Source organism: Pomacea canaliculata, linkage group LG3 (assembly GCF_003073045.1).
Source record: "Pomacea canaliculata isolate SZHN2017 linkage group LG3, ASM307304v1, whole genome shotgun sequence".
NCBI classification, from domain to species: Eukaryota; Metazoa; Mollusca; class Gastropoda; order Architaenioglossa; family Ampullariidae; genus Pomacea; species Pomacea canaliculata.
Window position 1 is genome coordinate 31669680 of NC_037592.1, and position 27767 is coordinate 31697446.

General features: G+C 36.2%; 2 protein-coding genes across 4 annotated transcripts; both read left to right on the forward strand.

Annotated features, from left to right (window-relative positions):
• The first annotated feature begins 1098 nt into the window (after window positions 1-1098).
• Window positions 1099-10267, forward strand: LOC112560392. Of its 3 annotated transcripts, none has more exons than XM_025232228.1 (4): window positions 1099-1425; window positions 3405-6945; window positions 7386-7865; window positions 8544-10267. In XM_025232228.1, exons 2-4 carry the CDS (start codon window positions 3521-3523, stop codon window positions 8638-8640), a joined length of 4002 nt encoding a protein of 1333 aa, XP_025088013.1. In that variant the 5' UTR covers window positions 1099-1425; window positions 3405-3520; the 3' UTR covers window positions 8641-10267. The 3 variants fall into 3 exon arrangements, with proteins under 3 accessions (XP_025088013.1, XP_025088014.1, XP_025088012.1); XM_025232229.1 differs by lacking the exon at window positions 1099-1425 and adding an exon at window positions 1495-1943; XM_025232227.1 differs by lacking the exon at window positions 1099-1425 and adding an exon at window positions 1930-2058.
• A 6838-nt stretch (window positions 10268-17105) lies between these two features.
• LOC112559618 (PGAP2-interacting protein-like) lies at window positions 17106-27537 on the forward strand. The gene is given in 16 exon segments (XM_025230954.1): window positions 17106-17303; window positions 18159-18326; window positions 18329-18470; window positions 18920-19074; window positions 19498-19684; window positions 20008-20084; window positions 20875-21111; window positions 21492-21569; window positions 21828-21907; window positions 22721-22826; window positions 22948-23083; window positions 23361-23425; window positions 23718-23859; window positions 24026-24175; window positions 24616-24771; window positions 26275-27537. Coding segments are annotated over 16 exon segments (2103 nt in total). The 5' UTR covers window positions 17106-17161; the 3' UTR covers window positions 26357-27537.
• Window positions 27538-27767: the final 230 nt, after the last annotated feature.

The window sequence follows — 27767 nt, forward strand, 5'->3', positions numbered from 1 at the left end:
CTCATTCCTACATCTCTCTCTCTCTATATATATATCTTTTTGAAGCACCATATATTAATAACAGGATTTACCTGTTATTGGCGCTAGTATAGTGATATGATCTCTAAAATGCAATACGTAAACTACGATGGAGGCAGGTATAAGTAGTAACGACACAATGTGTGGCTTCTTTACTCTGACCCCTTTCAGAAATTTGTCCTGAAAGTTCAATTATGCAACTTGGTATTCTAGAAACTGTTAGAGACTGCAGTGATGGTAGGGGACATTGTCATGACCTGTTGGAAGTTTGACATTACTGCTTCTTTTATCATCTGTGATCGATATTTATCTTTTAAGCATGGGTCAGTTTGAAATTGGAGTTGTATACTTTTATTACACTAGTTATATTAGACTCTCTCTCGACAATGACTGTGACGAAGCTTTATTAAAGAAAAGTAAAGTAAACAAAACATGCTTTTTTTCATTCACTCCTATGTAAATAACCAAGTACTAAAAAAATTAGTAGTAACAAACATACCAAGTCAAAAGAGAGTGGATGGTGAATGTGTAGAAAAGCAGTGGTTGAAACATATTTACAAGTGTCCTGGAGTTGGTACCTCTAATGTTTTATGGTTCAGGCCTCGTCTAATTTTCCTACATTCTATTATGCCTATTTTAGTAATTCGAGTCAAAAGCAGCTCAGGGAGTTCAATTACTTAAGATGGAGAGGGAGATTATTCCATAGCACGCTCATATTTCAGATTTGATTTGAAAAGGTCTATTCTAGCAATGGGAATGTTTTAGAGAAGTTCAAGTCTTATTGGAGGAAAATAGCAATAACCCTGAGTCCGGGGAACAATTTACCCGTCAGTATTTTATAAATGCAGATTCATTTGTCGAATTTTAGTATGTTTGTCAGAGGAAGGACACTCAGAGACATGGGTTAGGACATGACATGCAGTCATTTATACACATGCACGTCCATGCTAGAGGTTTCATGGAAGCTCCACTAGTGGAGTCCCAAAAGGTGGAGGTGTAGTCAAGGGTTGACTGAATGGGTTATACAAAAGAGTTTTCTTATGTGAGGGTCTAGGAAATATTTAATGTTTGACAGCTGGTAAACTTTCTTTCAAAATACTTTAGCTTGTGGCAAAGATCGATGTACGTGTTGGAACCGCGTTATTTTCGATTGTAACACCCATGAGTTTGTAGTACTGTACTTCCATTATTGGTTGAGAGATCAGGCTAGCAGTAATCTGCAAAAGGTAGGAAGAAGGCGAGAGTCGGTTATCATCCTGACGAGCTGAGTACGCAAGTCCATGGAGCGCATTGTCAACCAGCGTCGGCAGTGTTGCCTGGAAGCACAGAGCATCATCGTCCAACTGGAGCAAGCAGGCTTCGGGAAACTGAAAAGAAGCCTAAACAACACATCTTACAGTTACACAGGTGAATAAGGACACTTTTCAGATTAGAAATGGTTTTAAGAGGGTTGATTTGGTCTTGGCATGGGTCGTATTGGTCTGATTAATTGGGTCACGGTCGATATATATATGGCTGGGTCAGTAAGGTTTTAGGTCGAAGTAACCGGTGAGGGAATGCTGTGCGACCGATTATGCTGAAGAATGAGTCTTCTTATGACATTTCTTATGTTATTAGAATAAAACCCATAAACATATAATCATCATTGATGCAATTGATCTTTGTCCCAAACATTAATTAACGCGTCTTTGACTTGACATTCCGAATGCATTTCCTGCCAGATCTATGAAACATTAGTAACACAAATAAATCTAGACACTTCTAGATTACATCTAAAGATGTCTCCTTTTCACAAGACTGAAAAAAATAAAAGATTAATGAGAATATACATAAAAGCCAAAGAGATTTCGTCCACATATAGCTCATGTACTTTCGAGGCTTGCTTGAGCTATGTCTGCACCATCGTCTCCACGCGCATGCTCTAGGTAAGCAAGCGGGCTGGAGGGAGTAAAGGGGAAGCCCTAATTTATTGATCTGAAACCCCAGCATGCTGGATTTTACTTTGATGTTGGCGAATGTAATCACGCTGCATAAAGTCTGGTATGAACGCTTAATTGTTTTATTGTTAGGTTGCAGATATACCGTCCTTTCCTTATCGTTTATATTTTCACTTGAACAAGTGAAATGGAAATAGGGCTCGTGCAGCTTTGAACGACGTCATGTAAATATAGCACAGCGCACGATGCTTATCTAAAGTGTAGTTGTATCTTGTACATTTATCGTATGGTGTAATAAAATAAACTCTGAATCGTTTCAAAATCATCACGTAATAAAAATATATTTTTACGATGGATGCATTTGTAGGCAAATGTGGAAGTGCATCTCATTATGTATAGTTTTGACCGCCTGCTATTTTATTATTGGGTACTACTCCAAAAGCCTCGGCAGTAAAGTCTTTGTTAAGCTTTGAAAATGGAGAGAGGCTGATAAACTGCTTAATAACATCTCTAATAAGAACGGGGTTCGCTAATTATTCAGCTGAAATGTTGCACTTCGGTAATGAGCCACACACACACTCCTAAAATGCAACAACTACCCATCTTTGTCAGTTCACTTTAGACACTGTTATTATTGGTTAGAACACAACAGACTTTAATGTTGAACTTAAATCTATAGACTTTTAGTTGACATATAAACAAAACATAGTTGCTTCTACTCTTATAGCTGAGAACTTGTTACTCTCTTCATCAGTATACACATTCAGTGATACACTATCTCTTATATCCAGACCTTTCATGTTTCTAGTAAACATTTCCTTTGTAATGAATTTATCATTACACGCTGAGTTACTGTTGTGACATACTTTAACAGCAACAATTTACCTACCATTAAGTTTAAAAACCAGAATAGAATAATATAACAAGGTGATGTTAAATTACTCTGATAGTCTGAAAATAAAGTGATATTAAGAGAATATGATTATGAGAAAAAAGTAGTTGACCTTGTGAAAGTTGCAAAATTTTCATATCTTAATATTTTATCTTTCTAAATTTCAGCCTGTTTGTAGCATGTAAACACCTGTATTACTTGCCTTCCTGATTATTGAAAATTAGTAATGAGTTTTATAAAAATTGTGATTCGATAATAATGATAGTGAATGTGATTTTTGTGTTGCAAAACCACTTAACGATGTAGGGTTGTGAAAGGTAAGGTAGAGAGGGAAAGATGGACATTGCCCTCACAAACAGCTGGCCCCGAGAAAAGTGAGGTCTACCACCTCACTCTCCAAATGACCTGAAAAAAGTCAGGGGACAGCCTTTATATTAGGTCTTGTGTTCTGATAATTATCAGAAGCAGTAATTTCCGAAGCAGTAAAAATTGAGGGGATGGCTGGGAGCTTTTTATTGCAAACATAATGGAATAACCTTGTGTTTTTTTTGTTACAGATATACCTAGTGAACACATTGTTTTACTGATGCTACTTATGCACTACAATACTTCAAGGATGCATCAGCCTTGATTTAGGAAAAACACATTAGAGCTATAAGTGCTGCCAGACACAATGGATACTAGCATGGGTGATTTTCATTTTGACCAGACTGATCAGAACATAACAAATATCAAAAGTGAGCTTAATTCAAACAGTTATCAAACAGATGCTGAGACTGTGGGAATTAGTCTGCAGGCTTTCATTTCTGCAGATGACCAAAGTGCTTGTGAGGTCAACTGGGATATTAGGAGGGATTTTACTAATTCTTTCCTTGGGAATCAGCTACCAGAGCTTGATTTGCCAAAGTTCACAAGCATTTCAGAAGAGAACAACTTTCTTAATATTCCTGAGGATGTCAGGATCTTGCCAACATTTGTATCCTTGGAAGAAACAAATAATTATGAGTTAAAAAGAGATACATTTTGTGCTGCTGAAACTGAGCTATCTACAGCAGAGCACTCTGATGTAGAGCATTCTTTCGGATTCAAAGTCCTGGAGACATTTTCTCTCCAGGCAGAGACTGGTGGGTTTTTTCAGGCAATTGACACCAAACCTCTTCACCAGCTCTCAGCAGAGGGTTTTTATCGCTGTGGATTTGAAGGAGGAATGTGTAGCTATAACACCCTTGTTCCAGCTCAGTTTGAAGTGCACCTGCAGGAGGCACATCAAGATCCAGGTGTGTTTCAGTGTGTGCATTGTGGAAGTGTTGAAACTACATGTGATAACCTTCTTCAACATCTTGACCAGCATTTAAAGCTGAAGTATATGCAACTGGTATGTCCGGATAACACTTGTAACTTTTCAGCTTCCACTCCGGAGGAGTTGCTAGCTCACTTGATTATCCATGATTTAAATTCTTTCTTTACCTGCGGTCAGTGTGGACAGCAGTTTGATTCTTTGAAGAACATTTTGACTCACATTAAGGAAAACCTTTTACAGATTGTGCAGTGTCCTCATTGCTCAGCTACAGATGTTGATAGAAAGCGTATAGTCACACACATTAGCATCTCACATCCAAGTTGTTGTCGAATGGTTAGTGTGTACAAGATTTTGCTATGTCAGGAGAGGTATCAGACAGGTTGGCAAAACTGGCTGAAACATCAGGTAATATCAGGAACAAATATGGCTTTGGAAATTTCTAGAATGGACATGCTAAATCAGTCACCTGATACAGTCCCAGAGTCCAAGCCACCTGAAGAAAACACCTTTTCTGTTACCACTCTTGAAAAAAAGTCAGAACACTTTAAAGATATGGATTTGTGCCAAGAGAAGAAAATAGGAATTATCCAGCCTTTGACTGTGCAGACCGATGTTAACATGCAGGACAACTTTAGTAATATGCAGAGGCATGGCTCAGAGTTGAAAGAGTCCTGCTCTGAAAAATCAAAACATGGGACTCTAAGCCCCAGGCTCTGGCAGGACTGCTTGTCAGACCCAGCAGGAATGAAATGTGAATTTTGTAAAGAGGTCTTCTTCAAAGAAGAAATGTACATTCATCATCTTTTCAGTGCTCATTCAGAAAGCTTTTCAGGATTTGCCTGTACTACGTGCAACTTTATCAGCATGGATCCTAATGTGAGCAGCACTCACAGGTGTACAACACTCAGACTTCAACCAAAATCAAAATTTTCTGTTTTGTCAGAGAGTTTGCTAAGTCAGCATGTTGAGGAGGAGTTTCTGCAAAAGCAATCAGCTTCTTGTCACAAGAGAAAAATTTGTGCAGATAATAGTCCTCCCTCATCAGGAAAATATAAAAAAACCTCACACAAGAGTCTGGAGGAGATGAAAGGAGAAACCAGGATTTCACCAACTTCCTCTGTGTCTCAGAAATCACTTAGAGTTTACAAAGGCAAACCAATCCATTGCAGACTCTGTGGCTGTTGCACAGGACGTTCTAAATGGGGTGCTTATATGCACGTATACTTGAACCATTCAGAAGTGTTGCAATGTCCTATCTGCAAGTTTTGTCCTGTGAACCAGGCCTCTTTGTACAAACATCTGACAGTCGACCATTATAACATCAGAGATTCATTGTATCAAGAGATGCATGTCAGGAAGTGGCTTGAATTTCCAGGAGACAAGAAACATAAAATTCCTGCTGGTAGATTTAATCTAGAGGTTAAGGGTGCTAGTCCTCAGGTGATAACCAGGAAGTTACTGACATCCAAAAGATCTCATTCAGTGTCTGCATCTGAGTCGGAACCAAGAAGAGTGACAGGAAATAAGGTAATATCTGAGCCATGCCTAGCAAACACTAAGCCAGAAAGAGAGAAAATCTTAGAACATTCCTCTTGCAGGACACGCGGAATTGATGCATGGAGAGAAGTGAAACTAACTGCTCTGCCTTCAGAACCTGATAGTCAAGTTGCATTGCACTTGAAAGAAGATAATGGGGAAAGAGGACTTCCACCTATAGGATCAGAAACCGAAATGGAATATCGATGTCCATACTGTGTGACAATTAGAAAATCAGAAGAGTCCTTCTATTATCATCTCTGCTTTCATTTACATTACAAAACATTCAAGTGTGACTATTGTGCCTATGAGGCTTTCTCAAAGAATACGATCCTCAATCACATATCTTCTCTTCATCCAGAACATAGTGTGGATGCAGCATTCAAACAAATAATTGATGAAGCAAAAGAAAGAAAGTGTCGTTTACAAATACAAAATTGCTGTGTACCTGTCTCTGAGCCATATGATGAGAAGCGTTTGGAGAGAAAGAACTTTGCAAATAAGAAAAATTGCAAGACCTTTTCTTCAAATATGGCATCATCTACTAATGCTGACATTTCAAAAGTACAGTCTAAAAAGTCTAAAAAAGCCAGTAGAGCCTCAGATGAAGCAGAAATATATCTTATGTGCCCATATTGTCGAAGTGGACGAAAGAGGCTTACTGCAGTGAAGACTGAGATTAGGGGTCATCTGGGCTACAAGCCATATTCTTGTCATTACTGCACAGGTCTTTCCTCAAGTTCTGAGGAAAGGATCAAAGCACATATTGCCCAGGAGCACCCTGGTAAGCCAGACCTGGTGGATGTGACCATAAATGAATATAAAGAGCAAAGAGTTGCAGAGCTGCTTGAAAGAGCACACAAATTGTCAAAAGTTGGCAATGACAAGAAGACTGCGTCCAAGAACAAGTCTGGCAGTTCAGGATCTGGTAATATGTTAGGAAAAAGCATGACCATACCAAGAACAAATAATAGCATAGAAGAGAACGAGCAGGTCAACATTCAGAAAAGGACATCAATAGAGTCAGCACAGGACCAGAAGCAGGGATGCAGTCTTTCGAGCAGTAGTGCTCGACCAAGAGACTACTTCACTGTGTTTCAAAATGGCAATGAGAGGGTAGTGCAGTGCCTTTATTGCAATCTTACATTCGATACCAAGTCAGCCAAATTTATTGAGATTTACAAGAAAATGGGAAAACATGTGTACAAACATATGCCTCAGATCTTCCCATGTGATTTCTGTGGACGTCATTTCTATCCTATGTAAGTTATGCAGTAAACATACAATTGAGTGTTAGTACTTTTACAGCTTAGTGACAGGCAGTCCCTCTTACCAACAGTGGAAGAAACTGTGACAGGATTTTTTAAATTCCTGTAATGTATGCATAACAGTGGTTTCAAATTTAGTCGTCATCTTTGTATTGTGTGTTTGGGTTTCTTTATGAGAAATCCATGCATCCTTTTCCACTTATAAATGAAAGAGTAACCTGTCATAATAAACGCTATAAATTAATATTTTTGCTCATTTATTAATAAAAGATTGGATAGGAAGAATAACTGCATTAAACAAGTGCAGATTTTATAAATTGCGATGTTGATATAGTTTTGTATTCTATATATGAAGTAACGGAGCAATGGAACAGGCAAAGCGAGCAGAAAATTTAATATAGCAAATGTTTGGTCTGATTTGGTGTCTGTTGCAGGAGTGCCCTTCGTAGTCATATGAATAGTCATAAACACACCACATTTCTGCAGGGAACTCTTAAGATCAGCACCCAACAGAAAGAGACTGATTCTGCATCCAGTACTAAAAGGAGCTATTCACTGGGCAAAAGAAAAACATCCTCACCTAAAGTTCCTATTGAGGCTAAGAATGTGAATGCATCACAGCTGTGTGTGTCAAAAGACTCATCTGTGATTTTTGATGTATCCACTGAGGACTATCAGCAGCAAAGTACTTCCAAGAAGAGAGTGGGTCAAAGTGTGACAGGCATAAAACTTCGCAATCTTTGTGTGGTGGAGATTAATGGCAGCAGGAAGACAAAACGATGCTTGCGCTGTGATTTTCACGTAGAGGGTGCACTGGGGGATCAAAGAATCAATGATACCATGAAAGCACACCTTTATAAACACATGAAGAAGACTATTCAGTGCTTTTATTGCAACTATCGGTCTTACCCATGGTGGGTAGTTTTTACACGTTGCAGATCTCTTCTGACAGAGGGGTGTGGGTTTTTGCATGTGTGCGAGAGAGAGAGAGAGAGACAGACTGTGTGTGTGTGTATTCATGGGTTTGCTCAGCCTAATGTTTTGAAAAACCCTGTCATTAGTGGTCAAAATTGTGATGCCATTACAATATGACAGTACCATGAGTGAGCAAGGAGGATAAGCATATCATCATGGTAACTGTCATAATGATATAATGACATCCAAATTATGACTTTAGTTCATATGCTAGTGAATACCAGCAGATAATTTGGTTGTTGTAAGCTAAATTAAGGAGCTCTTAAAACATTTTGTATCATGCACTGGAGTTTTTTGTTCATATCATCCTTTCTGACAATGAACAGTGAGAATGTCTGGCCTTAATGTTTGTATCTTAATGTTAACAGTGGAATCACAAACTTCATTCTACATGCTAGTTATGGGATAGGAAGAGAAGTAGGGAGGGCATATACCATGCACACATTTACTGGAGAGTGTTCTGTACATTGTTTAGCAAGTCTGATGCAGATGACCCCTAGATGAACATTAGAGCTCTAAGCTGCTTCATGCATTTGTGAGAGAAAGGCTAAAAATGAAAAAAAAGGTACAGTGTTTTAAAAACCTTTATTCATGACATTTTGAATTCTTTCTTGCAGTTGCAAGGTGAAGAAGCACATCCAAAAGGTACATCGGGGCAAGCCTGTAAAATGGAAGGTTACAAGAGAAGACGAAACACAGAAAGTAAAATACTAGGCAGCTAAACAGTTTTAAAATATAGTTAATTTCCTGTCTTTACTGCATAATGCAGGGCTTACATAGTATTGTTAACTTAAAGGCTATATAGAGTCAAACAGAAAATTGAGTTAAAAAAATGTTGCTGACAGATTCATAAGGATATACCCCTGTTGTCCCCAGGATGTGCTGTGGCTTTTTTTTTTTTTGTAATTAAATTTTATGAAAGGAAAGCACATGGATTGGTCTCATTTCTAACTTCTCTTGCCACCAAAGAAGACTGCAGCCAGTGCAAGAGATTTAAGGTCATGCTGTTGTAATGTTGCATGAATTTACGTCTTGACCATTTTCCAACAAGCAGATGAGAACTACAACATGCAGGGTCATGTCTCGTGCAAACAGAATATATATTCACCCATATTAATATGTTTAGTGGCAATGAAATAAGCTCAGACATTTGACTTGGGAACAATATTGGCACTCTCGTTACCCTTTTACTCTGTGTGTGTTTGTGCTCTGATATATGCACTACCCAAATATCAAATGGGTAAATACCACCTTCTCTGCTAAGAAACTGCCATGGAACATCTTGGTGCTTTATCATAGAATTTTTTTGGTGCATTCACATAATGGGAATGCTTTGAAACACAAGCTCAATCATGCCGCCTGTCAGGTATTACATGAATTATATGATTTATAAGCATATTCATGCCAGTTAGAGGTGAATGTAGTTTTTGAGTAGCTTATCTTCAGTACGTTAAGGCATCATTGCATACCCATGTCAGTAGGTCAGTATTATTTTTTTTTTTTTTGCAAGTAGTGTGCATTGTATATTTTTAAACACAAATTTATATGCCATGGAGGTGAACATCCTGCTTGAGTGGCTCATCTTGATCATGTAAACTGAAGTAAAGATAATGTGACATACCATTTTTAATAGTTTTGCTAGTTAGCATTAGTTATTTTATGCAGATCCATTCAACCAGATGTAAATGTCACTCTTGTGTGGCTCATCTTTATTATGTAACAGATTGTTTTGGGTACTTATATTGATGATAACATCATTTGAATATTTAGTAATTCAGTTTGAAATGATTTGACTGCTGGTGTGTGACACAATATGACTGGCTGTGACTGTCAGTTGGAGTTTATTTTATCTCATTTATTTAAATGTTAAAATCACCTTTCAGGTCCTACCCAATAGTTAAATATATTGTTGCAGATGCATAGTTCTTACTTGAGAAGGAAATGCTTTTTGCAATAGCTGCATTTCTTGCATTATATGTTATATAAAAAAAGAAATCTGTTTGCAGTTGTCCCTCAGAAGTGCTAGGAAATTCTGGCAAAGTACAAGTTTTTGGAAGGACTTTGGTGAAATTAGTTTAAGACATAATTTTCTAGAACCTGGTTAACCACCTTTCATTTTCAGTAAACAAGGCTATAGCATTACCTTGCATAGATGGAGGTTTCGGCATGCATCACAACTTAAGAATGGAGTTTTTCACTTAGATTTGAGAAAATAGAATCTTGAACTGAACCCAATCTTTTGAATCTGTTCTTTTCCCACTCTGGCAGATTTAAAACAAGAATCAGTGAATACTGGTGACACACATTTCATGTGTGGGAATAATAATAAAAATAAAGTTGTATAGCGTAGCGCTGTTAGCGCCTGTCACCAATACAGTGAAGGTTGGCTGCCCTGAGTTCAAACGTGGCAAATACCCCACCTCGTAAAAACAAATCCTTGCTACTAAAACATCGACAACAGTAAACTGTCGTCGATGGCCTATGCACCTGGAGGTGCGAAGGGAAAAAAAAAAAAAAAAAAAAAAAAAAAAAAAATATAGCGCTTTCCCCGACCATTAAAGGTGGGCTCAAAGTGCTTTATTAAAAAGAAAAACACACAAACATAATAATCCTGGTTTCAGTGTTGCTTCATAAATGCCATGTCAACCATGGATTTCCTGCCTCATTACATTATCATCAATCACCAATGTGAAAAGCTTGTCTCTCTTGATAAGTGTACAAAGATGGTAATGTCTGCAATAAAAGTTGAAAATCACTAATATTTATTAAGACTATTCATCATTAGCACTACTGTCACAAATACAAAAGTAGTTCAGTATTTTTGTAGGTTATGATTTCAAAGTAGGGGTTAAAGCAGCATGATTATGGTTGCAGCTGTCCAATTAGGTATTGTCTTTTTTAAATTTCATGTAGAGCAAGGGTCAGTGTAATCATTGTTGATCTCAGCAGAATAAAGAGTTGTCTCTAGGTCAAGTTTTTCCATCCTCTTTTATTATGTTTTGAATTTTGGAAACTATTTGTTCTATTTGAATGATCGCAGACATTCTGCTGACTACAGAATTCAGCATAAGCAATCTTATTAATATGTTATTTTCTACTTTTTCCATTTTATCCAATAAAAAATATTACACAATATTTGTAACAAGTAATAAGCACAATCATGATGCTGTATATTTCTAGTTATTAGATTGTTTTTTATTCAAACCAAGCTGGAGATTGTTAAATGAGCACTTAGACAGGAACAAGTGAAGTAATGGTGTTGGTGGTGCTGAAAGTCTTCACTTTTTCTATTAAATATTTTACTTCTCATAGTGCTGCTTGGTACATTCTCTGTTTGTGTAATTATTGCAAATGACCAGTTAATTGGATACACTAGTGTCTTCAAATATTTTCAAATAATTTCTAATTCTTGGTTAATGCCAGTTAAATTGTAAGCTTTTATTTACTATTGCTATTTATTCCTGTGGATTTCCTGCCCATATCATTATCATCCATCATCAATCAATCAACATCATAATCATCAATCAATCATCATACTAATAATCAGCATCATTGTCATCATCACCATGAATCAATCATCAGTCAATCATCAAATGTGTAATTTTTTATATCACTTATTGCTTGTCTTTAGTTTATCAAGGAAGTGAAGCCAATTTTGTATGTCTTGGAAAATACTTGTTATATTCCAATGTTTTCTTTGATATTGATAATTACAATGTATTCATTAGTATAGTTTTATTACAGCTCTTTTAATCTTAAAGAAACCTGGAACTGGCTGATATAGATCCACATCTAAGGTAGACCTATGCATTAAAGTTAATTTTTACTCGATAGAAAGGTGAATTCATTTTTATCTCACTAAAGTTTACCTCAGAAGGCGATTTGTACTTAGTGGACCTATGAATTTGGGCAACTTTGTAAATAATATAAATATCCATAAACAATACAACTGTCACTTATATATCTACCGAAAAAAATGAATTTTGTTTTTAAAAATCTGTTCTTATTTTAATAAAGGGCTATCCTTCATTTTTATAGAGTTAAAAAATTTTTTTTTTACCTAGTAGAAATTGTAAAACAAAGATCATGATGCTCACTAATGAAAGTTTCACCCCCAAGCAGAAACTATGTTGTTGGCTGTGAAAATTCTGATGCTAAATATGTTGACTAGATGGCAAGCACTGCAATGTGATTAGTTTATTCCTTGTTGCTCCTCTGAGGAGCATAGGACCACAACAACACCTCGCCAGCAGACCCTGTTTTGGGCAGCCCCCTTCAGTTGGGCCCAGGTGGTTCCAATGTCTTTTGCCTCGCTCTATTGTTCTACTGTTCTTTTTCAAGTCTCCTAGTGCTTCAGTCTCCCAACTCTCCTCTTCCCCTGAGGTTTCCAGTCAAGTACATACACGAATTCTAGGTATGCTTGTCCAGGAAAATAATTAAAGTGCGTAAAATCCATTAAATCTTTTCCAAGCTGATTTTTATTTCCCCCTCTGTCATGAAGCTGTAAATAATAGTTGAAGACTGGAGTGTGGGTGGTATTTTTGTGATCTTCAGGTTGTGTACTTGTAATTGTCTCTTGATATTGTTTCAGTTCTTTTTGTGTGAAACTGAAATGTTGGGAACAATTTGTGCATGCTATGTTTGCTATTATATGCCTTGATAACTATTAGAAGTGTACTTTATAAACCTAGTTTTTAATTATTGATTTTTTTGTGACTTTATGGCGATGATGAAGTCAATCTGTTTGTACTGCTTTCGTAAATCCACATGATTTTTCAGTAAAGATTCTCTCTTTTTTTGCCATCTCACCAGGACTAACAAGTACAGAAATTTATGATTAGTGTCTTTCAGGTAATTCTTTGTAAAAACAAATCAAATGACAAACTATTTTATATTATTCTTTCACACACTAAAAAAGATAATAGTTTCCTAGATTGAAACCCAAATTGATAGAAAATACAGGGAACTGTTATTTGCATCACCTGTTTACAGTCTACTGGTTGTCACCCTTGTGTAAGCAGTTAACAAGGTCATCTATACTTTGTATAGCAGGTAATTTGGAAACAAGCATGGTTGGTCAATGGTCCTTAAACAGTATTCTGACATAATTGTTGTTGGGTGAAATAACAAACTTTGAACATGTACATTAAGTATATAATAGATGACCAAGTGCAGAAATATATGCAGAAATGCACTTCATCTGTATACTTTCAGCACCACTTAAGTTTTTCCCCTTTTCCTGTCCCAAGAGCATTTATAGTATATTTGAAATCATGCTTATAAATACTGCTTACTGCAGACATAATTGTTACAGACATATTGTGTCAGTGTCCTATTTATAAATGTGAAAATACATGTATGTTAAAGCAAGTTCTGTCATTTTCTTTATTAAAAAGGTATTTGTGTGCGCTCCTTTGGTGTTCAGCTATAAATAAAACTGATGTACTATTCACATATTATTACATTGCACATATACAATATTCATCTGAGGATGGCTTATGTTAAGACAAAACACTGTTATTTCCCATCTGTAAAATGCAAAGAGTTTTCAGACCTCATAAAATTATATAAAATTATGGGGGTCTATCAAAATTTACACTGCAGTATATATTGTATATATATATGGGTAGATTGTGATTATTGATGTCAAGACATAGCTTAAATTAGCACCATATTTGTATACATGTAAAGCTGTAACTGACATTTCCTAAACAATAATAATGACAAAACATCAGCTTTCATGTCTGGTTTATTACAAATTGGGCAAGTGGCAGCTGACACAGCATGTCTAAGGTATGATGTGAAAGAAATCGGAGTATAAGCCTTTCCTACCATTTTCATTGTTGAATCAAGTACAGTACCCATTTGCTGCTATGTGGATATATTTGGTGAGCTTGATCGAAATATTTGTATAGTGTTAAAAACCAACATAGGCCAAACAAGAACGTAAGCTCAAAGTTGCCAGCAAGATCACAAAACATACAGGTTTGTATTTTATTTAATCTGTACTGAAATTTTAGGTAAATGTCTACTGCAGTGAGGGGAGTAATTCTCCCACTTCTGGCTTGTATCTTGTCAGTAGAGTAAAAAAATTTTAAGCCTTTAATTTTGAAAGTAATATCTGTTGATGGATGGAATAATAATTTTTGCACTTGCACAAGCCTTTAAGAATCTTGCATATATAAATCTTTTGTATCCAACATGCTAATATTGTTTAAATTCCCATTTATTTCTTGAACAACTGTTAAGAGAAATTAATCACTGTTGGGAACCAATGGCCAAGAATAATTATGAAAATAGTTGTTAGACAACCCACAATGACATTTTTACAGTCTTACTAATGAATGCTTTTCAGCATGACCTCACAGATACAGCTTTATAAAGAACCAGCAAGAATTTTGAAAGTTGTTACTCTGATGCTTGGGATTTAGCTTTAAACGCAGTTAAAAAGTCAAATTTTTTGGCAGCGGCTTTGTTTTTCTTTAGTTGACTTCTGAAATTCTCAGAAATAAAATACAGTTGAGGGAAATATTCTTTTCTTTAGCAAACAACAGAAAGTGTTTGAGAAGCCAATTCTTTTCTGTACATAAATTTGCATTTACATTTACATCTTTGTGGTGTCATTTCTTGCTCATTCCAGATAAATTTAGCTTTAGTTTGTTTTCTTTTCAATGAGTGAATATTTACACAACTGCATTTGATAATGTAATCAGTACGTTTTTTTAGCTCTACCGTCTGTTGTGTGCGGCCCATAAAAATTTGTTGCCCTTTACTTCTAAATCAATGTGTAGAAGTAAGCTCCCCTCAAATACTTTCACCAGAACAGATATTCTCCCGTTTTCCCACCACCAGAAAAGCTCACTGTATTTAGTGAACACATCCTGATGTTTGTGACTTGGGAAGCATAACAGAAAAATTACTGCTGCATTTTTCTTTTGTCCATTTTTGAAATATTAACATACATTGTTTTCCCCATATGAGCATCATACTTGGTGCTTTAACAAGCTGTTGATGCCAATATAAAACTGTATTCTTGAACAAGTACATTCAATGTTAGGATGTTGACTGAATCTCATGTTTTACTTTTAAGGTTGTGTCTGTGTAGGCTTAATGATTAATATTGAAGACTTATTTTAATTTTCAATTTGTTTTACATGCAACAATGTTTAATGTTTGAAGAGACTAATTTTTAAAAGAATTACTAATAAAATTCTCTTTTTAAATTGATCTGTTTTGATGTTTATTTTAATATGTGGTTCATGTTGGGAACTCTTAGTCCCAGCTTGTATTAAAAATATTGGTTTGAATTGATAGTAAGTTATAAAGCACAGGTCGGTAGCTAGAAATTGGGTGATGTTTTTAGTCAGCTCTAATGCAAATCCATACTTATGTTTATGGATCTATGCATGTTTACTAATCATTGCCAGATTTGGGAGGAACATTCGTTTCATTTCTGGCAAGGTTGTAGTCTATATTTGGTTGAAGTCTATTGCTCATGAGACAGTTTGTCTTGGGTATTGCAGGGGGGAAAAAACTGTACAGAAAAAATTCTAACTATAAAGGGCAATTCTGACATTAACGTAATTTATGAGTGAGAAGCTGGAGGGAGGGAATGTTGTTTGATTAGTTTTGCACAGCAACTTGTTCTCTTGCAATGACACATTAAGTTGTGTCAGTTGTGACTGTTCCATTGTTTTGAAATGAACTGTCAACATCAAGTTGTAAAAGGATATCAAGAATGCATCAAGTAAAGGAGTATGTGTATTTCACCTTGCATGGAGAGTTACTCATTAAGCTTGACTTGGTGGCAGATAGAAATTTAACATAAAAATGATGTTTGCAAATATTCAAGGGACATATGATCTGAGTGACATACAGCTAATGATTACTAAAAGATCTGAAGCTGTATATGACAACTAATGAACTGTTAGCACTGGGTATGTCTACTCTTGCATTAGTCCTGATCTACCATGGACTTTTATATAGGATATAAGTTTCTGGATCTACAAAATGAAGTTTGAAAATAATAATGTTCTGCATAACTACCACGGCTGAAGAGATGATACAGAAAAGGAATAACAAAGACTTATATCCATGTTTGTTTCTCTTATTTTTTGTTGGAGGGGATGGGTGGTCAGAGTGTAGGTCACCATGTATGATTATAGCACAAACTTGTATTACTGGACTGCTGGCAGACAATTTTTTTTCCAGTTAACTACTAAAACGAAGCATGATACTAGAAAGCTTCTGGTTTATTCACATTTCAGATTACTAAAATGAGGCATTCTACTATAAACCTTCAGGTTTAGTCATATTCTTTGTTTAGGCTTACTGAGACTAACAGCGGAGAACTTCGCAAGAGGCTATGCGTTGGTCTCGGCAGACAGGCAGCAATCCACCTATACATATCCATGATTATAGACTGGAAAGGTGTGTGTGCATTGGGGGGTGGGGGTAGGTGGTGTCAGATCTATATGGTTGCACTATTTCAAATTATACAAGATAAAGGAGATCGATGTAACATTGAAAATTGGGTACTCAGAGTAACAAATAAATGTTCTTATCTTTAAATTTACATGGCATATTTTCTGAATGCTGGACAGGGTGTAAGTGGGGAAAACGTGAATACTTAAATATGTATATTTACAAATATATACTACCAAGTAGATTGTAGAAAATTTAGTTCAGTAAACACTTCAGCTATTAGCTACATGCATAAAAATAATATTCAGCCACACCTTGGATATAAAGCAACGTTGACCAGAAATATTTAACATTTTTATGAGAGCGACGGCCGGGAAAATGGCCCCAGCGTCCGTAGCAACCCTTCCCGAGAAAGGTTGATCATTTGGCATATGTGCACTAGATAAGCGAACTAGTTTGCTCCTTTACATGTACATTATTTGAGTAGAGAAAAGAATATCAACTGGGGTTTTTTTTTTTCATCTCCAAAGAAAGCAGACGTGACCATTCAATTTAGTAATGATCTTGACGTCGAACATATGCGGACTATAAATGCTGTTTGAGCACGAACTGGACTGCTGGTAGACAAACGAGGCAGGTGTAAACAACGCTTCCGGTTTACCCAAATTCATTGTTTAGCCTCGCCGAGACTTACAGTGGAGAACTTTGCAAGAGGCTAAACGTTGGTCTCGGCAGACAGACAGCAGTCCACTTATACATTTCCGTAGTTTGAAGCTCCGCTTGTAAAGGGAAGCAACTGTTTTGTTTCAAAATGGCTAACAAAAAGGAAGACTCCAAAGAACCCCCAAAGAGAGTGCCAGGAAAATCAAAAACCAGCAAAGAAAAATCGTCAGAAAAAGAATATCGATATGAAAAACCCGGCCCTCGAACTTTGATACGGGATACCATTCAAGGCTTGTTCTAGTTTGTTGTTACATTAGTATAAGGCCACTTTTGGGGTTTTTGAAATACTTTACAGTCTACGTTCACATTTTAAACAGTACTGATGTTAAAAAACCATTTAATGTTTAAAGAATTTAGTTTAAAAGTTTGGAACAATTTTGCATCGGGAAAAGTCATTACACACTGACAGAATGTTATGGATAAACTGGAAAACCCCCTAACTCTAACCCAGTCTAATTCAAGCCTCTTAATTTTATCGTTTGTAAAACGAGTCATGGCGTCCAGATCCATCTCAAAGTTGTGCAAAAAATGTTTTACATTCAATTTTTCTACAAATTTGTTTTAAAACTTGTAAGCTTTGGTTTTATGTGTGTGTGTGTATATATAAAAGCACTTACACGTCAGTAATGTGATGTGGAAGGTTCCACATTCTTCAATGTTTAACCCTCTTAGCACGGCATAAAATATAATTACACAATAAAATAATGGCGTATTTCTTAAGATTTCCGAAGGTTTCTGTTTTTATACTGTGCTGCTCTCAAGTAAAACATTAACCAAGAAACCTATAAATTTTTGGAAAGGATAGAACTTGAACTTTGCAATAAAAGAAATGAAAATTGCAGACTTTCACTCAGGTAACAGCAATAATCCAAGAAAATTAACAATCATGGCCTATTGTGTTCTGCTGGCAAAGCCACGATTGTGGCCTATCGTGCTAAGAGACTTATAATCAGGAAAAGAAACAAAGAACTAAAAATAAAGTCTATATTTGTTTTAATGAGGGTATGCTAGATATAAAGCTGCTAAGAGCAGTAGATAAAAGATTAACGCCTGATCTTTATTTAAAATATTTTTTATTTTTGCAGGCTACATCTTCTGGAGCATATTCCAGGCACTGGCACCCATGATTTGGTTCTATCCTCTAAATGAACTTGAGATTTCAGGATACGAAGCATTTGCAGCAATCTGGCTTCTTCCTATAATTTGTGTCATACCAGGAATGTTGCAACTTGTTCAGAATCACTGGTTCCTTGGGTCATGCGGCTGGGGACCGTTGCTTCTTTAGCCTCCTTTCAAGCACCATCTACATTGTCCAGATTAATCATTCTAGCAGTTGGTGCAGGATTGTCATCGCTAGTTCTTGCAGCCACTTTGTTCAGTCCCAGTCAGAGGATTAGGTGAGTTTTGAATAAAAACTATTGAATGCATTTAGTGAACCACAAGTGCATGTCAATAGTTTGGTCATCATCATCAAAATTTATTCCATCAAGCATATTGTAAGTCTTCCTCAGTTTGCATTTTTTTCAGGAAGACTGTTTTTGTGTATGAATATGCTTGATAACAATTATTACGCAATAGTTGGTCCTTTCAGAAGTTGATTCTAATGTGCGTTTGTGGCAGGGGTGGGGAGGGAACAAACACAAAGTGTTTTGTCAATTATCCTGCAAAATTTCTGTGCAAATGAAGGCCTAAAAAAAAAAATCAATATAAGTAAAAGTGTAAAAGTGACATATTTTTATAAGAAACAAATTTAAATATCGTTCGACCAATTGTTGAAGTGCTTTGTGCATTTGGATAATTTGAGGACAGCTGAATAGTGATTACAGTGTTTGGTCCTTTTTCACAGGTGTAACACATTTTGGAGTCTCATTCTGGGTCTGTTTGCCTTCCTAAGCAGCCGAGTGTGGTTTGTGTCATTTGTGCCAGTATGGTGGAACGATAAGGCTAATTCCTTTGTAATTGCCCTTGGATTCATTGTCACAATTGATCATATTTTGAATGGTATGCCTCAAAAACTTATCTATTTGTTAAAAATGTAACCTGTTTACCTTACATTTGTGTTTATGAAAATAATGAAGACTAAAAGTGTGTGCTAGGTGGAAAGGCTAGTCTGGAAGAAAAAACAATTGCTATAAAGACAGTGGATGATATTGTTGTACCAATGTGTGATGGTGTCCAGAAAGATTGAGGCTCCTTAGCCATGAGACTCAAGCTATATTTGTCTAAATTTTCAGTTCTAATCCTACTGTTAAATTTTTTTTTATATAATTGTTTTGTGTTTTTATGCTATGTTTTACATTTATCACATTAGTGTAACATTACCCTGTAGCATAATGTGTATTAATTATCAGCTACAAGTCCTTTAAAAGTGTTTCATTTTTTTACCATTACCTATGCCACTTGTTCACTGATTGCTGTGCTCAGATGGAGATGTAATAGAAAAAAAAGCAACACGCCTGCCAGCTGCAGATCGGCCATACTGGCCGTTAGCAGCCCTTGGCTTTGGCAGCCTGCTGTTCCTCACTCATTGGGTCTTTGGAGAAGTGTCACTCATTGCACGTTGGGTTGTCAAGGGATATCCACACGCTGGTCCCCAGCCAGAACTTTGGGGGTAGGTAAAAGCTGAGATTATTACATAATTTTACAGGAAAACAAGCTGCTGTTATGCAAAGACTTTGAAGCTGTGCAAATTCTAAGTTTTCTACCAGCATGTAAAAGAATAAAAAGTTTACAGTAAGAATTTGGACACTAATCCTAGTGCAAAATTACTTTCAGATGACATTATTTGTGTTGATTATTAAACAATAGCTTGCCACATCAGTAATTTGTAATTAATCATCCAGACCTAATACACTGTTGTGCTTTGTTTCAGTGGCCCAGTGATTATTAGTCTTGTGGTTGGAATTTTTATCGCACAGATTCCAAACTGGGCAGAAGTATGATGTGGTGGATGTTTGGTGTGGGAGCTTTTGGTGCTTTGCTGTACCTCCCTATATGGCAAGGTTACATAGGTACATACGTCTTATGACATACACTTTAAGGAAGCAGACAGTTGAGTGGTTAGAGCACTGAGGGATTAGAGTTCTGAATCTGGAGGCACACCAGTTTAATAGTTAGTGACAGTGAAGTTTTCCTCCAGTAACCCAGCTGTTAAGAATGAGTACCAGACTATAGAAGATTGGGGAAGGTAAGACAGCAAGGGAGAGGTGATGAGGACTGCCCTCATAAAAAGCTGGGCCTGAGTAAATCATGTTTGGCGATAACCTTTTTACACTTAATGAATATAATTCTTAAAGTTCAGTAAAGGTATCATCTAATAGCACCTAGTTTTCTTTCTTGCTTGCTATCTGTGTGTGTGTGTGTGGTGAAGTGGGGGGGGGGAGTGTTAATAAGCAGAAAAAAAAAAAACCAAACCCCAAAGCATATGCGTGCATGTAAAATGATGAGAAAATCATTGCATTCATGTAAATGTAAGTGTATGTTGGAACGAGAGACTAAAATAAATAAAAATATGTTTATACAATTTATGAATCATTGACTGAAGAGATTTTTTAAGCTTCAAAATGTCTGCTTTGTTACTGTGTTCAAACCCTTTAAACTTCTGATTTTAGGCTCAAAAAAAGGTTGAATAGAATCTATTGTGCATTGGTGGTGTGATGCAACTGTTATACCCAACAGATGGGATTGTGTGTGTCCCAGGTTAGACTGCTTTGCTGTATTGTGGCTTTATTTGGAGTCATTTTCATAAAATACCACTTCCCAATCCCTCTGGTAATTTTCTTCTCTTTTGCCTTTTTCCAGGAGGTCTGTTGCTGGGAATATATACGCTATCCATTTGGCCATCCATGATCAACCAAGTGTCAGCTTGCCCTCCTGGCTGTACTCTGGCCCTTGCTAACTTTGTCTACATTGCTGAGATGCTGTTCTCTGTCTGGACTGTAGCATACAATTTTGTCCCAGGTGGTGTCTACACACGTGAACACACAGACTGGCTTGTTGCTTTTGTTATGTTCTGCATTTTGCTGGGGCTCAAATCAGGTAAGAATATAATCATCATTTTTAACCACACAGATTTCAGCATTGATATATGATTGTTTTGAAGATCCAAAAATAGATAAATTACCTAAAATGCACAAATTATGTTGGTTCCAGTTCTACTGTTTCTTGTGCATTTTTTAAATTCTAGCAGGTTTTAAACATTGAAGAAATGTGAATGAGCTCAAACAACAGACTGGGAACTTTTGTGGCAATAATTGGGTATATTTGTCTGAAGGGATTATTACAGCTCTACATTTTGAGTACAGAAGATTAAAAAGCATTAAGGAAAGGTAGGCTTTGCCATTCCCACGCTAATGCTGAGCATATATAAATCAGGAGCCTTTTGTATTTTTTTCCTTATTTGTATGGGGCTGTTACAGGAGGTAAAATTCGTGAAGACTTCACCTGCTTTAGTGTGGTGCAGAAAGTCCAGATGCCTACTGGACTTCACAAAGCTAGTAATATTTGATTTCAGTTTTATTTTTCAGTGCAATGCATATATAAAGGAATATATTATTTTATCATTTTTCTTATTGTTTCTCAGATAGACAGTTTGAATAAATAATTGAAGTCATTAGTTACATAATCAAATATTTTTTTTCCTTAGTGTCACAGTAAATAAACGTATGAATAATGAAAAAACACTAGGGTGAGCTAGACGATATTAATTTTTTTGTAGGTTTTTTTTTTTCAAAAATTTTATTACTTTTTTTCAGTGCTTCTGTTGATTGCTGTGATTGGCCTTCACAGATTTGGCTCCAGACTGAATGGTCCTGAAATGCTGCCTCCCAAAAAGGTAGTTGATTTTAAAAAACTTTGTATCTGATAGAACCTCTTAGATTGAAGGGCAAGGTGGCCTTAGTCTAAGACAGATCTCATTGGCCATTGGGTGAGGGTTCTGGTGTTTTACGCCAAGCCAATTACGAAGGCTAGATCATGGCAATGCAGCCAGCCCTTTTTGTAAAATTGTGCCACATGCAGAAAAAAAATAGCATGCTCAAGAGCTCAAGATTAAAGCTGAACCAGGACAGACAATCCTCTCAATGGGCAGAAATAGTTTGGAAGAAGATAGAACTAAATAACAGACACATCTCAAATGGACATTGTCATTTTCCACATAATAGACCATCACTTTTTTAAAAGAAACCCCAAACATTACTACACTTATAGTTTCAGGATTTAAAAAAATTTTATAATGTACAAACATCATCTCATCCTATTCAGTTATTTTTTAAAAAGCCACAGTGAGTTGTCTTATTCTGTGCCCTTTTCCAAGAGCTGCCATGCAAATTTTTTCATCCCTTATGCCTTAGTAAGTTCCCACCCACCGATCCCATTTCTTATTACATGATCACTTTTCAGTGTTCAGAGAAAGATTGTGTTATTCAAAGACATTTCTCGCTTCCTTTAAGCTTAGGTATTGTAAGTGGATCATCTTTTTTTCCTTCTCACACACACATCCACACTTTTTTTTAAACATAAACCCACCAACTGGGGTGAGTTTCCACCCATTTTTTACAGAATATTCATGTTCTTAAAATAACTTTTCACATGATACCACAAAGTATGCATATGGATGTCAATGAAATTTTTCTTGTCTTTTTATCAGGCTGATCCACAAATATTCTCATCAGCTATTTGGACTTATCACTTTGGGTATGACAACAAAGGATGGCCTAGTTTGGAAAGATCTGCAGAGTTCTTAAACAATACAGGTAATGGTTTGAGGCTTGTGAATTATTAACTAGTCCTTAAAATCTCAACAGATAAAAAGAGAGAGAGAGTATGCAAACGGATGCTGTAAATTGAATATCAAATAATCACTTTTTTTTTCAGGAGCTGATGTGATTACCTTGCTGGAAAGTGATGCATCTAAACCATTTCTTGGTAACAATGATCTTGGCATGTGGCTTGGTGAACGACTGGGAATGTATGTTGACTTTGGTCCTTCCACGAGAGATCACACATGGGGGTATGATGCTTTTTAAAGATGTTCATAGATTTCTTGCTCATGTTTGTTTGTTTCCTTCCGGTTTGCTTTGCTACAGACTTTTTTAAAATCATACTTTTGAAAAAGTGTAGAGGCGTGGGTGCATGGGTGGTGCATTTATTCTAACATGACTGAGAGACTTTGGTGCAAAGTAGTGTCTGTGTGTACCCTAGCACAACTGACAGAAATTGAATATGGTAACCATGGGAGGTAATTATTACATCAACACCTAAACTCGAGACATGTTGCTGTCTTCTAGGAACCTCATCTTGTCCAAGTACCCGATTATAAGCTCTGTTCACCACCTGTTGCCATCTCCAGAAGGTGAATATTTGCTGTGAAAAAAAGGTTGTACAACGAATAACAGTTTATACATGTCTATAAATTATGCTGCACTTTAAAATTTAATGTTATGATTACATTATCTGGTTTTGACATTTCTTAAATACAGTGGATTTGAAAAAAAAAATGAAGTTAATGAATTTTTTTAATAATGTATTGATAGTAGCTTTTGGAAGCAGTAGTTAAAGGATTGTTTGTCATCAACTTTCTTATTTTTTTACTGAGCAAGATGCTGTATATAAAATACTGACTTCACTCACGCTACTTTTCTCAGGGGAGCTTGCACCAGCTATTACAGCCACCATCAACATCTCAGGACAGGCCGTGGATTTTGTGGTGACCCACATGGGCAATGATCGCGACAACCTAGACAGGCAGCTTCAGGCTTCATTCTTGGCAGACCAGCTGAAGGCAAGGTAAGTGTCTGTATTAGTGACAATGGAGTGCTGTCAGGAGATGTTTATATGATATGCAGGTGTTAGCAATACCTGTAGTGAGTACCCTATGTATGCATGTGCTGCCATGTCTATAGAGAGTACTCCCTGTATGTATTTATACTTTTTGTACACTTTGTTTATATAGCAAAAACCCAGTTGTATTCATGGGCTACATAACATCAGCTCCAGGAAGTCGGGACTATACTCATCTCATAAACACCGGCAAAATGAAGGACATTGATAGTACAGACCGGGAACGGTGGTGTGAATATATCATGTACAGGGGTCTTATACGGTGAGGAATAATTCTCATTTAGGATACTTCTTTCCACAAAGAATGCTAACAGTGTTTTGGCTATCAAATTATCATGGACTTCTGCTGGAAAGGCTGCTCATCAAGTGTCGAGAGCATTACTAATCTTCTGACATAGGTGTTACCTTACATAACACAAGTGTTTACCTCATATAAAGCAGTGATTATGTGCTTGTCAGATGGTAGTGTCTATTCCACCCAACCAGCAGTCAAAGTGAAGGCAAACAATGATGATACAATTGCTACTGAGACTGTGATTTATACTGTGATGCTCTTTTTCGCTACTTTTTAAAATGTGCATTTAATTTAAATTTCTGACATAATGTATGAATAAAATGCGGTAAAAAATTCATTACAAATTTGTTTAAAATAAAATTAATAAGCTTAAGACAAACAGCTAATTTGTGTCTTGTGCACTGCAGCCTGGGTTATGCCCGCATTTCACATGGTGGACTCAGTGACACCGAGTTACAGCTAGGTCGATTCCAGATTCCGAAGAATCTCAGAGACTACAAGGACAATGAAAAGATGATCACTGACTCTCGACATGTGGACAGCAGTGTGCAGTTTAACCCTGTGTGAGTGCTTAGCATACATTTTGCATATTTTTGTCATTTATATGTTGGTGTGCATGTGGGCATGCATGCATTAGTTGTCCATGTGCCCTATGGGCAAACTCATGGCACTTTACAAACACACACATACAAATGATACATCAATGCATGCAACATGACATGCAAAATTGTTGTCCATAGAATGCCATATGGGACGAAAGTGCTGTAGCCAGAAGTTATTCCCAGCTTTATGCCAATTCATATGAATATAGAACCCCCCACCACAGTTTAAGTCAAAGACCAGATCTAATAAGTAGAAATTTTTCTTTTTCTTTTCTTTTTTTTTTTAAAGCTGCTTATAGGGTTGCCTGCAGAATGCCCCGTTTGAAAAACCTTAATGAGTTCACAAGCCATCGGAAGGGAAGCAGTGCAAATCCACCAAAATAATACTTTCAAGACTTTCAACCATTCATCATCTTTCATTATAAATCCAAATGCTTTCATAGACTGTTTTAGCTTAGTACTCTAAGAATGGTTGAAACACTGGTATAATCCTCTGCAGAAAATGATAGCATGGAAGAAATTTCCACTGCAGGGGCACCAAATCAATTCAGCAATAGTTTAAAATATAAAATCCAGGAGTGTAGCATCTAGTCTCAAATAAGATGTTCAGGATTTAAAGTTCTACAGTTAGTAGTTCAGATCTACAGTGTCAATATTAATCTGTGATAAAAGCAGATGCAGTTTACTTGGATCAGTCTGTATATCATTTCTGTAAGCACTCTGAGTAAACCATTAGAAGAGTGCTATATCAATGTTCATTATTATTATTACTATCTGACTACCCAGGAACATCAGTGTTGGTGAGGCCAACATCCCTGTTGTGCTATCTGTTAGGAATCTTGGCCTTACCATCACTGCTTACATGGCCCTTAAGAAACAAGTTGCAGTCATCTGTCAGTCTGACTTACTCTAGTGTAAGCTTCATAAGATTAGTGCCATCTGCCACATTCTCATCAACTTTTTAGCTGTTGTGCAGCAAACCAATAAAACTATTTTCCCTTTTATATCCAGCCTTTATCAACCATTAAGTCTTTTAAATGTGCATTAAAACACATTGTTTTCTGTGAGCGCTATTCTTAAACACATTCCATGTTTTTTCTCCTTAACTCCTTTCATATATCTCTTGATTAATCTGTCCTGCCAATGCTCTTTTGTTCAATTTTTTTTTGGTCTTTTATTACTGTTACCATTGTGTCTTTACTGTCTTTTGTACTGCATCTTCATTTCTGCCCATCTTTCTGTTTCTTCACGTACTGCAAATTAACTTTTTGTATCAAGCACTGAGTTCATGTTCCTATATGAGTGGGATTCTGTGCTATATAAATTGTTCGTTATTATTATATGTTTATGACTATTTTTATGTTTATATTTATAAAGTAGTATTAGAGAAAAACGTGTGAATGTGATCTTATAATTACTTTGTTAGGTGAGTTTGTGTTAACTTGTTACTTTTTTATCTTTCAGATTTGGGAAGCATCACAGAGGTCATGGTAGTTTTCCTTTCCATGGATTTCACATGAACACACCAAAATACTTCATTCCTTAGAGACAATTCAGTTATTAATGTTATTCAGACAAGTGTACTGCAACTGGAGTCCCACCATGAGATGTACATTTGTTTAGCCAACTTGAAGAATATGACAAATGCTGAAGAATGTGTGGGACAAAGTTTGTTACTTGACTTTTGTGACCTGCATGAGAGTGTGATCAAATGTATATGTTGTGCTTACAAACAATGCTGGCCAAATATAGATAACCAATCAAGCTGAACTCATGCAGTAAAATCAAAGAGAATGTGTGCTTTTGTTTTAATGCAAGATGAAAACAGGGCAAACAAAATGTAAGTATTTGGAGAATAATTCACAAGTGCCTTTTGTTTTAAAGATTGTCATTGTGATCCATTGTTGTAATAAGTGCTCTTTTTTCAAGTCAGATCAAGCAAAGTGCACCACTGCCATTTACAGGATCAGTTGGAGTGGCTGCAGATGTAAAGCAGCCACATTGAATAATAATGAATATTTTTACACACCTACCTTTCCAGATATCTTATGGAGTTCACACACAAAAAATTCATTGCAGACAAATAGCTATGTCTCTTCGATCAATCACCTATACATCCAAATATACATGCATAACATGTGTCTGTATTTACTTTGTATATGTTGTAGAAGTGAGAGGTCTGTTATATGCAAAAATGGTTGTGTGGTTGATGATTTAGTTTATGTATGATTTGTGTAAAGCGCTATGAGCAAACCTTTGGAAAGAGATATAATAAACTATATTAATCCTCATTATTATTATTAAAATGGTATTTTTAAACCTAAACATTAAGCTTCTGTTAATAGCAACAGTGCTTGATGGTTTTGAGAAGTTTTCTCAGGTGAACTGTAATAATTGATTTAATTTTGGAGAGATTCAGATAATTCATACTTGTTTAGTTATTTGGAACAGGAACCATGGAATATTCCCTTTTTGACAGACATTTGTTGGTTCAGACTATATTTAGTGTATTATGTGATCTGTTTTAATAATGATGTTGAGACAACACCAGGAGACAGAAGTAATCTAGGCTGCTCTCCTTACAAGCTATGACACCTGATTGGTACATCAACCAACCAACCAGATATAGTTAACATGATGCTGTGATGCTACGGTGTGAAAAGGTCTCCATTTGTCCTGCTTTTATCATTTGTTTGATAATTTTGATATTTTTTTATCTGAAACATTCCTATAAGCATTTTGTCTTTGTAAACAATTTATGCTGCAGGGATATGAACAATTGTTTTGACTTGACAAAATTTTTAAAAATCATGCATTTGTGTCTCATCACAGTGATTACTGAGTTTGTTTGCTTTCCTTTTTTTTTTTTTGCAGTGGTTTCATTTTAGAATCTAAATGGTTTCGGGGAGAAATTATAGATATGCCTAGTAATGCATCTTGTTCATCTCTGGTTAGTA